This window comes from Esox lucius, chromosome 1 (genome assembly GCF_011004845.1).
Source record: "Esox lucius isolate fEsoLuc1 chromosome 1, fEsoLuc1.pri, whole genome shotgun sequence".
Taxonomy (NCBI): Eukaryota; Metazoa; Chordata; class Actinopteri; order Esociformes; family Esocidae; genus Esox; species Esox lucius.
Window position 1 is genome coordinate 35,826,240 of NC_047569.1, and position 14,522 is coordinate 35,840,761.

The following is a 14,522-nucleotide window of genomic DNA, read 5'->3' on the forward strand; positions in this document are numbered from 1 at the left end:
GTACTCCAAGCAGGGCAAATTCTTTTTGGGGGTACATTAACTGAAAAAGGTTGGGAGCCACTGGTTTGGAACTTGCGTTCAGCTACCAGTAACTTGACTAAATAATTTGAATGTTAATAGAATATTGCAAACAGTCATTGTTTAATACAAAACAGTCATTGTGTTCTTACTCAGTAACCTAACAACACTTAACGCTAGTTATTTATAATGGAACAGAACTCACCATAGCTATGTAGGTGACTCGGCGTTCAACAATTTTCGTTCTGATGTCCAAAAAACCCTTGAACTTCGTTTGTTTCGGGAGTTCATCAAATTGTAGTAAAACAATGAGTAAATCCACATGTTGTATTGGAACAATTCAGAGCATATAGCTCATACACTTTGAACAAGAGTTGACGAAAGAACCAAGTCGCTAAAATGAAAGTTCTAGTTTGCACAGTACAACAGCGTGGAATCCAAATGGCATTCTTACTCATAGCCTCATGGTCATGACTTACACATGTGCAATTCGCAACTATAGGGCCATCTACGGACACGGCGGTGTTTAAACACAGTAAAGAATTGTCCCCCATGAAGCATTAAAGTCGAGGCTATAGACGAGTTGAGCTGGTACCATGTAGTGAAAAATGGCCATTAGTTCGTGAAAATATGATGGTAAGCAATGGCTAGATGTGTTTACTGTACATGTCTACACAAAGGTCCTTTACGCAAGCAATAAATCAAATAATCAGTACAAGAATAAAAGGGGTACAATAGCATCTCTGCTGGAAGAAAATGGCAACACAAGCAGATAAAGCAGACTAAATGCACGCCCTCTTTTTGGTGGCTGGCCGCCAGCGTAACGCAGTCGGGCCGCTGGTGGAAAGCCGCCTGAGATCCAAATTAGCATATGCAAACCAGGTAGATCTCCTATCATTGTTCTGAGAAAGATGCGTAGAGTATATAAGTGAATAACATTTTATACGGATCGTAGATACACTGTTTTTACCAGCAATCCAACCAACCAAAACCGTAGAAAATTGCGAGCCCAACTGTGCGCGCTTGATGATCACACACAATTAAGGCGCGCAATTCATATTTTGTTTCAAATAACAATGTTTTTGAAACATGAAATAATAAACTCAAACAAGCAACGTGTCATAATTATTTCGCGCACCTATTCTTTTTCAATTAAAGTAATCCAAAAGTAATTGTATTTTTTCAAAAGTATCTGTAATGCGATTACAATGTTTGTTGGTAACGTAATGGAATACAGTTGCTGTTTTTTTTTTTTTTTTTACTTGTAATCCATTTACTCCCCACCTCTGACTGTGTGTTCTGACAGCTTTCTGTCAGGATAAACATTAACTTTTTCAGTGTTATTCACAACACCTGTCATTGGTCATGTTGTGGCTGATTGGTGTATATATTGGCCCTCATTTATCAAAAGTGCGTACACCAAATTTCCAGCGTACACCTGGCGTACACCCAAAACCACGGTGACTTTGAGATTTATCAATATGGACGTTGGCGTATGGCACTCTCAAATCCTACGCCAGCTCAGGAGGTGGTGTACGCACGTTTTGAGTTATTGAGGAAATGCGCAGAAAAAAAAATCCTAACGCACTGACAAACTAAAAGATATGACATATTATGACCCACTTCAAAAAAAAAACAACAACATAATTACATAATTACAAACTTCAGTGTTTATTTTTGTGCAACATGGACTTCAATGTTTAATTTGTGTGACTTTAACCAAGCATTTGATTTATATGTATTCCTTCAGATGCGAGCCTGTGCGCTTTACATGAAGTTTCAGGGTTAGGCCCGGCAGTTGCGCAAGGACTGGGTTCAGTAATAAAAGGCTTTTAATGACCAAAATATAATTCAGACTGACAAAATAATAAAAATGACATTCTTCTTCTTTTAAATAATAATAATAGAAATAATAATAATAACGACATTCTTCTTCTAAATAACAATAAACGTCATTAATATTAAATATCATAAAATAATAAGACGAATATTACAAATTGTCATGCAATTATTAATGTGAATGAATGTTACTCCACATCACATCATCATCTTTTATTCCGCTTTTTAAACTGCCAAATAAAACCATTTTATTTCTTTCTACCTCCCTGGTGATCGTCTCAATCTCCACGTCAGAGAAGTTTCTCTTTTTTTGCCGTCTTCTGTGTGTCCATGGCGTAAAATGAGGGCGTGGGGGAAGCGGAGACTTGAATATATAGGGGCGTGTTATTCTAATGACGATCGTTTTCAGCCGCGGCATTTATCAAGGGCTGGTATTGCGTACACCTGGATTTTAAAGGTATGCACAGTTTCATAAATCAGGCGGTGAGAGGAGTGTAAGCAATATCTTACGCCAACATATACGCCCGTTTCTACGCAAGAATGATAAATGAGGGCCATTATGTCTGACTTTGAAAACGAGCAGCAAGAACAATTTTGGGGGATATAGCCTTACTTGCTCTAACCATAATACACAGATGATGAATTGACCGACTTTGGACGGCAGCTAAAGAGGGGGAGATGGTGAACACGTTAATCCCCAATCCTTGCCCAGAATATCCGGAGGCAATGTGTACTTTGTGAATTTCTTCCAATCTGTCTTGTCTCCACAGGTTGAACTGGTTAACTTAATGGAATTGCCGTTGCCTTTAGACGTGGGTGTTATGCACCCCAAGACTAAAATAACAAAGCATCACCCTCCCCCATTTCCCTCCGTGTCTCATTCATGTTAAATTCAGATTTCTCCCTAAAAATATGTTTTACGTTGAATTACACAACGTTCACATGAAGCGCTTGAATAACTTTTGTTATCTTCTCCAGAGGCATGCAGCTAGGATCACAATACATTCACCCCCCGGACGCCCATGCCTAACGACGCCGCTGTTTAACAGCATCATAAAAACCTTTTTCAGTTACAGTACCACCAAAATAATGTTGCTTTCGTCTGAGTACCCCCTAAGTACCCCCACATGTTTATTTTATTAGTAAGCCAATGTCGTGAGTATTATCATATACCCTCTAACTTACAGTATGTCGCAATATAAATGTAATGTTGTAAAAGGTTTCTGCCCACACATATTTGTTTTGTAGTTTTCTGTAAATGACACCCGTCTTCTAACCCCATTCCCCACTCCGAAAACACTCTCCCCTAAAAGTGAAAGGATTGGCTAACCAGGTAGGAGAGGGTAATGACATGTTACCTCATCGACTGGATAAATACAATACCTCTACTATGTCCTTGTAGGGTGTGTGGGGAGAGTCAGCATTTTAACACAGTCTGACTTGTGTTATTAACATCTAATTTAGTGATGTTTCCCTCTGGGATTCAGGTTTGGAGATGGATGCTTTTTGCCTATTTTCACCAGCTTTGTGTGTGTCAAGACATTCAAGAAACACCAAGACCGTAAGTTAGCCTGGAATTTAGTCATCATATCACCAATACCTTTTTATACACACTTCATGCTTCCTGCTTTCATGCCTGTTAGTCACATATCGCAACTCTCCTACTATCTGCCTTTAGCCAGCCTTTCTTTCTTTTCTTACTTTTTAATTTCCTTTTAATCTTCTTTAAATCTTTTACCTTTGTTTCATTTTGTTCTATATTTGTTTTAATCACAATTGTATGTACATTTTAAAAGTGTACCTCAGCCTAGTTCTTTAGTATTTTTGAGTGATTTTTTTTTATGATGGAGGAGCTAAGACAGCTGTAGGAGGAACGGATCAAGCTGTTGGAGGAACGGCTTAGATGATTTAGTCACCAGAGCGCTCCTCCGGTGGGACTGTGGGTCCTGTCCGGTAGGTGAATCAACAAATGCTAATGCTAACATAGCACAACAGGCTAACCAAAGGCAAGAGAGCTCTAAAGATGTCCCTATACTTGATAGAACGCAGTCAAAACTGGTGAACGGATCAGAGCAATTTCAGAGCGAACGGCTGAATGAGACTCCAGCTTGGATTTGGTCTGACGTTGTACGCCGCAGAGGCAAATCCAGCAAGAAATCAAATAAGAGAGCCCCAACCCTCAATCCACCACCTGAACTAACACTGCAAAACAGATACGATCCACTGACCCGGAACGAAATGTGTGTAAATGAACCTTCGGAAGCTAACCACAACACTAGCATTAGGGCTAACCAAAATCCAAGATAATGCCCTAACACCACTGATAGGACTAAGGAAAGAAGAAACTTTAATACCTCCACATCTGATAAGCCAGATACTACCTTGATTGGGGACTACATAACCAAGCATATCAGAATGGCAAAGACTGAAAACCTAACCATGGCTGACACATCGGTCAGAGAGCTAACAGAAATGTTTTTCTATCTACACATCTAAGCAACATGCAGATTATTATTCACACTCTTTTGACATTCTACAGAGGAAACTGGCTCTGAGATCCTGATTATTATTTGGAGTAAATAAACAACTTTCAACAACATGTTTTCATCTCAGGCCCCATTCCAACCTTGGGGAAAGGTATTGAATCTTTTAGCAGACTCCTTGGGCTGAATACGTGTCTGACATCGGCATGCCTCAACTACAGGATAAGGTTTATTGACAATTTCAATATTTTTTGGAACTGTAAAGACCGCTTTTGACCCGATGGGTTCATCCAAACATGATGGGATGCTGGCTGCTTTGTGCCAACATGCATCAAGCTCTTGGAATGCCAATTCCAAACAAGATAAGCATGAAGGACAGTACTCATTGGCAGAGTATCCACCCCCCCTCTCCTGACCCTCTAACTAAAATCACCCAATGCTTCCAGAAGTTGTCCTTGTCCCAAACGGGGGTACAACAACACCAATTGTATTTATTTTGAATTTTTGAATGTTTTACATGGAAAGCTACCCCCAACATTTAGTTTTTTCATCATTTACAAATCTCCACGATATTCTGCAAATTTGATTGATGCTTTTGCTGAACTACTCTCTGTTATATCAGTTAATTATAATTTGTTTATTATTGCAGGGGATTTTAACATCCACATAGATAATAGTACAGACAATAATGCCAAATAACTTTATGCACTACTTGACACTTTTGATCTCACTTAATATGCGAAAGAGCATACACACACTCTAGTTATTTGTAAAGGTCTCGATATTTCCTCTGTCATGGTTAAAGACTTGGCCCTGTCTGATCATTTCAGTGTCTTTTTTGAATCACTTATCACCCCGAATGTTCCAGTAAACTCTGTTTCTGTTAAGAAAAGGTACATTAATGAGAGAGTACCAATGCTCAGTTTATGGAAGCCATAGCTACTTCTCCAACAAGTGCTGAGTCAGTTGATGTACTCCTGGATAATTTTAATGCCAAAATATAGAATATCATGGATTGTGATGCACCAGTAAAGGTAAGGAAAACTATAAGCATACAGAAAACACCATGGAGAACCACCATGATGGTAAGAACCCTGAAAAGAGAATGTAGGAAAGCAGAACGTAAGTGGAGGAAAACTAACTTCAAATTCTCTATGACATCTATTAAAAAAAGCCTTGGTAGCTTCAACAATGAGTTACCCAGGGCCAGACAGCAACATTTATCGGGAACGATCAACAGGAATATCAACAGTACCTGCACTCTATTTGTCATGGTCGACAAGCTTACAAACACAATAAAGCATCGGAACTAATGTCCACTGTGAAATGTAATGAATTTGCCTGTTTCTTTAGTGAAAAAATTACAAGTATTAAATGTCGTGGTGACTCTGTACCGTCACCACGACCACCAAGACATAACTTGGTTATTATGTCGCATTTTAATAGAATTGATCAAAAATCCCTAGAAGGAACATTTTGACATCTTTAAGCTTCCACTTGCTGTTTTGACACAGTGCCATCAGACTTATTTAAAACCGCTTTTTACTCTATGAAAATGGACCTACAGCAAATAGTAAATAGCTCTCTGCAATCAGGCATTTTCCCCACGTCTCTAAAAACAGCTGCCATTAAGCCCTTACTAAAAAAGAGAACACTGGATGCATCTATAATGAACAACTATAGACCTGTATCAAATCTTCCTTTTATAGCCAAGATCATTGAGAAGATTGTCTTCAATCAACTCCGCAATTTTGTGACCTCAAGCAGTCTCTTACACAAATCTCAGTCAGGTTTCCAACCTCACCACAGTACTGAAATGGCCTGATTAAAGTTAAAATGATAAGGCTGAATACTGATTCGGATAAAATAACAGTTCTAGTTCTATTAGATCTCAGTGCAGCATTTGACACGGTAGATCATAGAACACTTATATATATAGGCTGGAAAATTGGGTAGGACTCAACGGGACAGTCCTTGATTGGTTCAGATCTTATCTAGATGGCCAGAGTTACTTTGTCACCATTGGCAATCATGAATCTGATAGGGTGGCTATGACATGCGAAATTCCACAGGGATCAGTTCTCTGACCGCTTCTGTTCAATCTCTATATGCTACCTCTGGGCCAAATTCTACAGAACAACAAAACTAACTACCACAGCTATGCCGATGATACTCAAATATATATGGCTCTTGAACCGTATGACAACAGCTCAATAGACTCTCTGTGTCACTGTATAGAGCACACAAATACCTGGATGCAGCAACATTTTCCACAATTAAACCAGATTATTGTGTATGGCAAAAAAATTTAAAGAACAAGTATTAATAAAGAGCTGGATAGTTGGGCCCTTAAAACCAGGGCGTAATCTTGGTGTTCTGATAGACTCAGACCTTGTATATCAAAGTGGTCATCAAAAAAGCATTCTATCATCGAAAAAATATAGCCAGAATGAAAGACTTGGTGTCCCATAAAGACCAAGAGAAACTCATCCATGCTTTTATCTCTAGTAGGGTTGACTAATGTAATGGCCTCTTAACTGGACTCCCAAAAAAGACTGTAAAAGACAAACAGTTGCAGCTCATTCAGAATGCTGCTGCTAGAATGTTAACAAGGACCAAGAGAACAGAGCACATCACTCCGGTTCTTAAATCTTTGCATTGGCTTCCAGTCAGTTACACAATAGATTTTAAAGTGGTGCTTTTAGTTTATAAATCTCTGAATGATTTAGGACCCAAATACATTTCTGATATGTTAGAAGAATAGAAACCTGAACACAGGTCAGCTAGTAGACCCTAGCGTCCAAACTAAACATGGCCAAGCTAGGTTTAGCACTTATGCTGTACACAACTGGAATAAACTCCCAGAAGATCTTAGACGTGCCCCAAACGTATTAATTTTTAAATCCCGGTTAAAAACACTTCTCTTTTCACGTGCCTATGACAGAGCACTTAACCACACTGTTTAGCCTTATAGCTTCCTATGTTTTTATCTCATTTTTAATCTTTATATGTTTTCTTATTGTATTTCTTTTTTATTATTATGATGTTTTATTTTGTTTTGATGTTTTCATTTGTGTAATTGTTTTTATGTTATTGTATTTCTATATATTTTTTTCTTTGTAAAGCACATTGCATTGCTTCGATGTAAAAATTGTTCTATATAAATAAACTTGCTTGCTTGCTATACTAGAACCCATACTCAATGGACAATATTAGGTGATGTTATTCTGGAAATACGCTTCCTTAGGGTCTGAGAAATTAGCTGTTAATGTATTGGTGTGCTAGTGCATATAATAGTGCTGTGTAGGAGGGCAAACCTGTGTTGAAACATAATTTGTTCCTGACAGTAGTGTGTGTGTGTGTGTGTGTGTGTGTGTGTGTGTGTGTGTGTGTGTGTGTGTGTGTGTGTGTGTGTGTGTGTGCGTTTCAGGTCTTACCTGGTAACTATTCCTGCAGTGATCCCGGCAGGTTTGGAGGCCAGGTTTTGTGCCAGCCTTCTGCAGCCCAAGGAGACCCTTGTTATGACCATATCTCTGATTGGTGATGAACAGAACTCAACCCTTCTTAGGGAGAGTTCTGATCAAGAGTTTCATCGCTGTTTCCAGTTTCAGGTCAGTCCAACACTCTTGTGTCCCAGTCAGATCAACATGCAATGCCGTTCACATAAAAATGTATTTCTCATATTGTGTAAAATGGCACACTGTGAATCATATCCGTGTGTGTCTGGGGTTCAGGCTGAATTTATATCTGTTTTTGGTTGTTATGGTCTATTTATTATCTCACCAGTGTGTTGGTCCATATCGTTTGTCAAACAGGCACCTCAACTCCAGGTAGAAAAGATACTCAAGTTAAAGGTGGAGGTTCGCGGTGAAACGTTTGTCTGGACAGAGGAGAGAAAGGTCAAGATCAAACCCTACAGCCTGATTACATTTGTCCAAACTGACAAACCAATATACAACCCAGGACAAATAGGTAATTTTTGTCTGAGGAATACTGGGAAGTTGGGAAGGTCATTTGTTGTTCAGTTTTTAGTCTCACTAAGAAAACATGTAATGGTATGATGAGTTAAAACACACCTGCTGAATGCTCACAGCAATAGAATATAGAGTATCTATGCTTTGTTAGTTTTAACTTCCTGTTTGTATCCTGTTTTAAATTTCTCAGTTCATTTTAGAGTCATCACCTTGGATACCAGCTTTAGACCTGTGAATCAGTTGGTGAGTGCTACATTTTAAACCAATGCCTTTAATATAACTAACTATTTAGACATCCTGTAGATTAGTATTTTAAACTAGATTCAATCTAACAAATGACACTCTGAAAACTACAAGTAGTCTACCCCCACTTGAGTCCTATGACGATATTGATTGAAATTAGTTGTGCGATCAGAAATAAGAATCTCATTAAATTACTTTGTAAAAAACACTAAACACTACACCTGAGGTACTAAATAAGGTAAGCCCAAATCATTGAGTGATAAAACTGATGTTATCCATGCTCTCTGTCTGTAGCCTTGACTGACTGTTTGGTCAGTCAACACAAACAACTCAAAGTTGAAGATTGTATCGGGGCAAAAGTGCATCAGCTAAAGTCACAGGACCTGAGTGGGCTGATTTGAATGCTTTCAAACATCAATCAATGGTTCATGGAGTTGAAACCCACCCCTAATAAAAACATATGTTGAAATATGGGCTATAGCTAGGCTGCTCAAGGACATGTACACACACACATAAATACAGGGGGTGGAGAAAATATCATCCTTTGACTGTTTATATTCCTTCATTCATTTTCCTATAATACCACTAACATGTATATACATACAATTATAATTTCATTCAATAGTGATTGAATGTAATTCACTTTGTGATTAACAAAGTTTTTAGACTCATTTAAAAATGTATGCTGTACAGCTGGAATCTGTCATTTTACTTATAATCTACATATCTGAACTTCAGCCTTAATATAGTCATACCCAGGTTGCAATAAAATCTCTTTTTTATTCACTTTGTGATTAACAAAGTTTTTAGACTCATTTAAAAATGTATGCTGTACAGCTGGAATCTGTCATTTTACTTATAATCTACATATCTGAACTTCAGCCTTAATATAGTCATACCCAGGTTGCAATAAAATCTCTTTTTTATTTTGCATAATTCTAAAAAGCAAAGTAATTCATCAAACTCTTACTCAGTTATGCTTCATGAATTCATAAAAAATACTTAATCTAGTAGAACCTCGGATTCAGGAGGAACAGTGTGGTTTTCGTCCGGGCTGTGGAACACTGGACCAGCTCTATACCCTCTACAGGGTGTTGGAGGGTTCATGGGAGTTTGCCCAACCAATCCACATGTGTTTTGTGGATTTGGAGAAGGCATTTGACTGTGTCCCTCGCGGCATCCTGTGGAGGGTGCTTCGGGAATATGGGGTCCTGGGTCCTTTGCTGTACGGCCGAAGCAGAAGCTTGGTCCGCATTGCCGGCAGTAAGTCAGAGTTGTTTCCAGTGCATGTTGGATTCCGGCAGGGCTGCCCTTTGTCGCCGGTTCTGTTCGTAATTTTTATGGACAGAATTTCTAGGCGCAGCCAGGGGCCGGAGGGTGTCAGGTTTGGGGACCACACAATTTCGTCTCTGCTCTTTGCGGATGATGTTGTCGTGTTGGCCCCTTCAAGCCAGGACCTTCAGCATGCACTGGGACGGTTTGCAGCCGAGTGTGAAGCGGTGGGGATGAAAATCAGTACCTCCAAATCCTAGGCCATGGTCCTCAGTCTGAACAGGGTGGCTTGCCCACTTCAGGTTGGTGGAGAGTGCCTGCCTCAAGTGGAGGAGTTTAAGTATCTAGGGGTCTTGTTCACGAGTGAGGGAAGGATGGAACGGGAGATTGACAGACGGATCGGTGCAGCTTCTGCAGTAATGCAGTCGATGTATCGGTCTGTCGTGGTGAAGAAAGAGCTGAGTCGCAAGGCGAAGCTCTCGATTTACCGGTCAATCTACGTTCCTACTCTCACCTATGCTCATGAGCTTTGGGTCATGATCGAAAGGACAAGATCCTGGATACAGGCGGCTGAAATGAGCTTTCTCCGCAGGGTGGCCGGGCGATCCCTTAGAGATAGGGTGAAAAGCTCGGTCACCCGGGAGGAGCTCAGAGTAGAGCCGCTGCTCCTCCACATTGAGAGGGGTCAGCTGAGGTGGCTTGGGCATCTGTTCCGGATGCCTCCTGAACGCCTTCCCGGGAAGGTGTTCCGGTCCCGTCCCACCGGGAGGAGACCCCGGGGAAGACCTAGGACATGCTGGAGGGACTATGTCTCCCGGCTGGCCTGGGAATGCCTCTGTGTCCCCCCGGAAGAGCTGGAGGAAGTGTCTAGGGAGAGGGAAGTCTGGGCATCTCTGCTTAGACAGCTGCCCCCGCGACCCGGCCCCGGATAAGCGGAAGAAGATGGATGGATGGATACTTAATCCTTTACTTTGCTGGATCAAATAATATAAAGTGCTCTGGATTAGACTATCTGCTAAATTACAGAAATATAAACACTTTAACATATATCAAGCCAAATCATATTTGCATCATTCATATGAAAATATGCTGACATGCAATCAATGGCATGAATTCCCATCACCGCCATTTGCCAGTGAGCACGACATTTTTGTAAGTAGACATGGAGGGAAATGAAACGAGGTCTGCTAGGCCACATTCTTCTAGTCTGATCATTTGAGTACATACCCCAAGTATATCATTGTCATAGAATGAATAGAACCGCTTAATCTCCTACGTATTTATACTCATTTGAACGTTATCATTATAAAATGTTATCATTATAAAACATAACTTTTTGGCATGTTTTTGTCTTTTACAGTACAGCATTGTGGAACTTGAGGTACAGTAAAAATATAACTAGGTTCCTCACTTTATAATGAATACAGTTGTAAAAAGGTGCAATATTCATGTACCTTATTATCATTAAATAATATACCCCACAGTAGTAGAACGCTTAAAATGTCCATTCAGCTTTGTGTTAAGACATTCCATTCTTTCACAAACAGGATGTAAATGAAAACAGGATTGGACAGTGGTTAAACACCACATCTAGTAGCAAGATTTTACAGCTTTCTCACCCCTTGAACTCTGAAGCACCCAAGGGAACATATAAAGTTGTTGTCTGGATTGATGGGAAAAGTATAAACCACAGGTTTAAAGTAGAACAGTACGGTAGGTTGATTTAATTTACTTTACATTTCATGGAAGCATTATGTGAATGGTTCAGCCAAATGTGATAACTGCTGTCTTTTTACCTTTAGTTTTGCCAAAGTTTGAGATCAAATTAAATCTCAGAGATGAGATCAGTGTTGGTGAAGAGGAGTATAAAGTGGAAGTGTGTGCAAAGTGAGTCTCCTGTTTGAATCCTGACACTTCAATGCTGACTTTTACAGTACATTTACATCTGACACAGTAAACATTTGTATTCAGTGAGTAAAGCCTACAACTTGTATGTATGTATTGTTATGTTGTTGTTTTTTTTATCAGGTACACCTATGGGCAACCTGTACCTGGTATAGCTGAGGTAGAGTTGTGCCGGCCCTTGGACTTTCATATATCCTCAGAAAATGACGACATCAATTATACACAACCTTGCCACAAAGAATCAGTTGAGGTCTGTATGCTTTCCCAACACACAAGGACAGTTTTTTGTCTTTTAATGTGGTTGAATTGAGTTCTTTCTGATCAATGTTTGTAGATACCCCAATTTATAATACAATTGGATTTGTTTTTTTCTCAGATGGACCAAACTGGATGTGCCTCTCATGTCTTTAACCTGTTAGCTTTCAAGGATGAAAGCAATAAATTGCTCATTGACAATTTTTTATGCAGTACTAAAGTAGAGGAGCAGGGAACAGGCAAGTCACTCATCACATCAGATGACAGAACAGTGATGATACAGTTTTCTGATGTATTCGTTAATAATTTAAAAAATTATAATACTGAAAAATACTATTCATTAAAATGAATTTTATCATAATGGTTAGGACTGCCTTTTTTGTTCTTAAGGGCAATTAAGGTCACGATATACTCCAGTTTTGGAGGCGTGCGTATGTAAAATACTTTGACAACTGACCATTTTGTACAACCACAATAAACACGGTGATTGAGGAGTAGGTACTGCTATTAATCTTTGTCAAGAAAACAACAAAAAAGAGCAGCAGCAACGCCAAGGAAGATGGTGCATTATACATGTGTACTACTACTTCAATGTTTCAGTCTCGCAGAACCTTAGAGGATCTTGGGTAAACTGCCCCACGATTTCTGTCCTGTTGTTCTGTTGGTATTGCGCCCGCGTATGCGTACCCTCAAGGCCTATAGGGAGCATGAAGTACGGACGCAGGATACCAGTGGAAGACGTCATGTGTATCCGTACACAGCGTGAAGTATATTTGGGCCTTTAGAGTTACAATGTTCCAGAAACATTCCCAAAATCCACAGTTTTCCTGAAAATACACTTTATTAGGTTAGATTATTAGGAACACCATACTAACACTGTGTTTGACCCCCTTTCGCCTTCTGAACTGCCTTAATTCTACGTGGCATTGATTCAACAAGGTGCTGAAAGCATTCTTTAGAAATGTTGGCCCATATTGATAAGATAGCATCTTGCAGTTGATGGAGATTTGTGGGATGCACATCCAGGGAACGAAGCTCCCGTTCCACCACATCCGAAAGATGCTCTATTGGGTTGAGATCTGGTGACTGTGGGGGCCATTTCAGTACAGTGAACTCATTGTCATGTTCAAGAAACCAATTTGAAATGATTCGAGCTTTGTGACATGGTGCATTATCCTGCTGGAAGTAGCCATCAGAGGATGGGTACATGGTGGTCATAAAGGGATGGACATAGTCAGAAACAATGCTCAGGTAGGCCGTGGCATTTAAACGATGCCCAATAGGCACTAAGTGGCCTAAAGTGTGCCAAGAAAACATCCCCCACACCATTACACCACCACCACCAGCCTGCACAGTGGTAACAAGGCATGATGGATCCATGTTCTCATTCTGTTTAAGCCAAATTCTGACTCTACCATCTAAATGTCTCAACATAAATTGAGACTCATCCGACCAGGCAACATTCTTCCAGTCTTTAACTGTCCAATTTTGGTGAGCTTGTGCAAATTGTAGCCTCTTTGTAGTGGAGATGAGTGGTACCCGGTGGGGTCTTCTGCTGTTGTAGCCCATCCGCCTCAAGGTTGTGCGTGTTGTGGCTTCACAAATGCTTTGCTGCGTACCTCGGTTGTAACGAGTGGTTATTTCAGTCAAAGTTGCTCTTCTATCAGCTTGAATCAGTCGTCCCATTCTCCTCTGACCTCTAGCATCAACAAGGCATTTTTGCCCACAGGACTGTTGCATACTGGATGTTTTTCCCTTTTCACACCATTCTTTGTAAACCCTAGAAATGGTTGTGCGTGGAAATCCCAGTAACTGAGCAGATTGTGAAATACTCAGACCGGCCCGTCTGGCACCAACAACCATGCCACGCTCACAATTGCTTAAATCACCTTTCTTTCCCATTCTGACATTCAGTTTGGAGTTCAGGAGATTTTCTTGACCAGGACCACACCCCTAAATGGATTGAAGCAACTGCCATATGATTGGTTGATTAGATAATTGCATTCATGAGATATTTAACAGGTGTTCCTAATAATCCTTTAGGTGAGTGTATATATCGTTTGTAAGATCCCTGTAATCCTAGGGAATTACCAAGAAATCTGGGACTCTTTCAACCAGGACTGCTGAAAAGCCAGGACATTTTGAGATGCTTATTGAATGTTCTAACCATATGTGCCACCTGACAATGTGTTCCCCTTTTACAGGTATTATACGATCTGAAGAAAAACGCATCACATTTTCCTATGTTTTAGGAAAGCTCTCATTTGTCGACACACCCAAAATATATGAACATGGATCAATTGTTGAGGGCAAGGTATGTCAAACTACATCAATCTGATATGCAGAATTCACCCAGACTTACAGTGGACATAAAAAGTCCAACCATCCCTGTGAAAAAGCCAGGTTTTTGTGATGCAAAAGAATAAGACAAAGATAAATCATGTCAGAACCTTTTCCACTTTTAATGTGATCTATAATGTGAACAATTCAATTGAAAAACAAACTGAAATCTTTGAGGGGGAAAAATGAAAAA

The 14,522-nt window shown here is 39.9% G+C and overlaps 1 protein-coding gene across 2 annotated transcripts in view; it reads left to right on the plus strand.

Annotated features, from left to right (window-relative positions):
• Positions 1-14,522, plus strand: part of LOC117594271 (alpha-2-macroglobulin-like) — a 103,473-nt gene that overhangs the window by 72,858 nt on the left and 16,093 nt on the right. The window contains exons 1-10 of one of the 2 annotated variants that reach the window (XM_034291567.1): positions 3,239-3,418; positions 7,771-7,951; positions 8,156-8,312; positions 8,505-8,557; positions 11,190-11,210; positions 11,377-11,542; positions 11,632-11,716; positions 11,858-11,984; positions 12,111-12,228; positions 14,194-14,303. In XM_034291567.1, the coding sequence (XP_034147458.1) occupies positions 3,324-3,418; positions 7,771-7,951; positions 8,156-8,312; positions 8,505-8,557; positions 11,190-11,210; positions 11,377-11,542; positions 11,632-11,716; positions 11,858-11,984; positions 12,111-12,228; positions 14,194-14,303 (1,113 nt within the window). In that variant the 5' untranslated portion in view covers positions 3,239-3,323. Of the gene's footprint in view, positions 1-3,238; positions 3,419-7,770; positions 7,952-8,155; positions 8,313-8,504; positions 8,558-11,189; positions 11,211-11,376; positions 11,543-11,631; positions 11,717-11,857; positions 11,985-12,110; positions 12,229-14,193; positions 14,304-14,522 lie in introns of those variants that run through there. The other variant, XM_034291568.1, reaches the window with a different exon arrangement.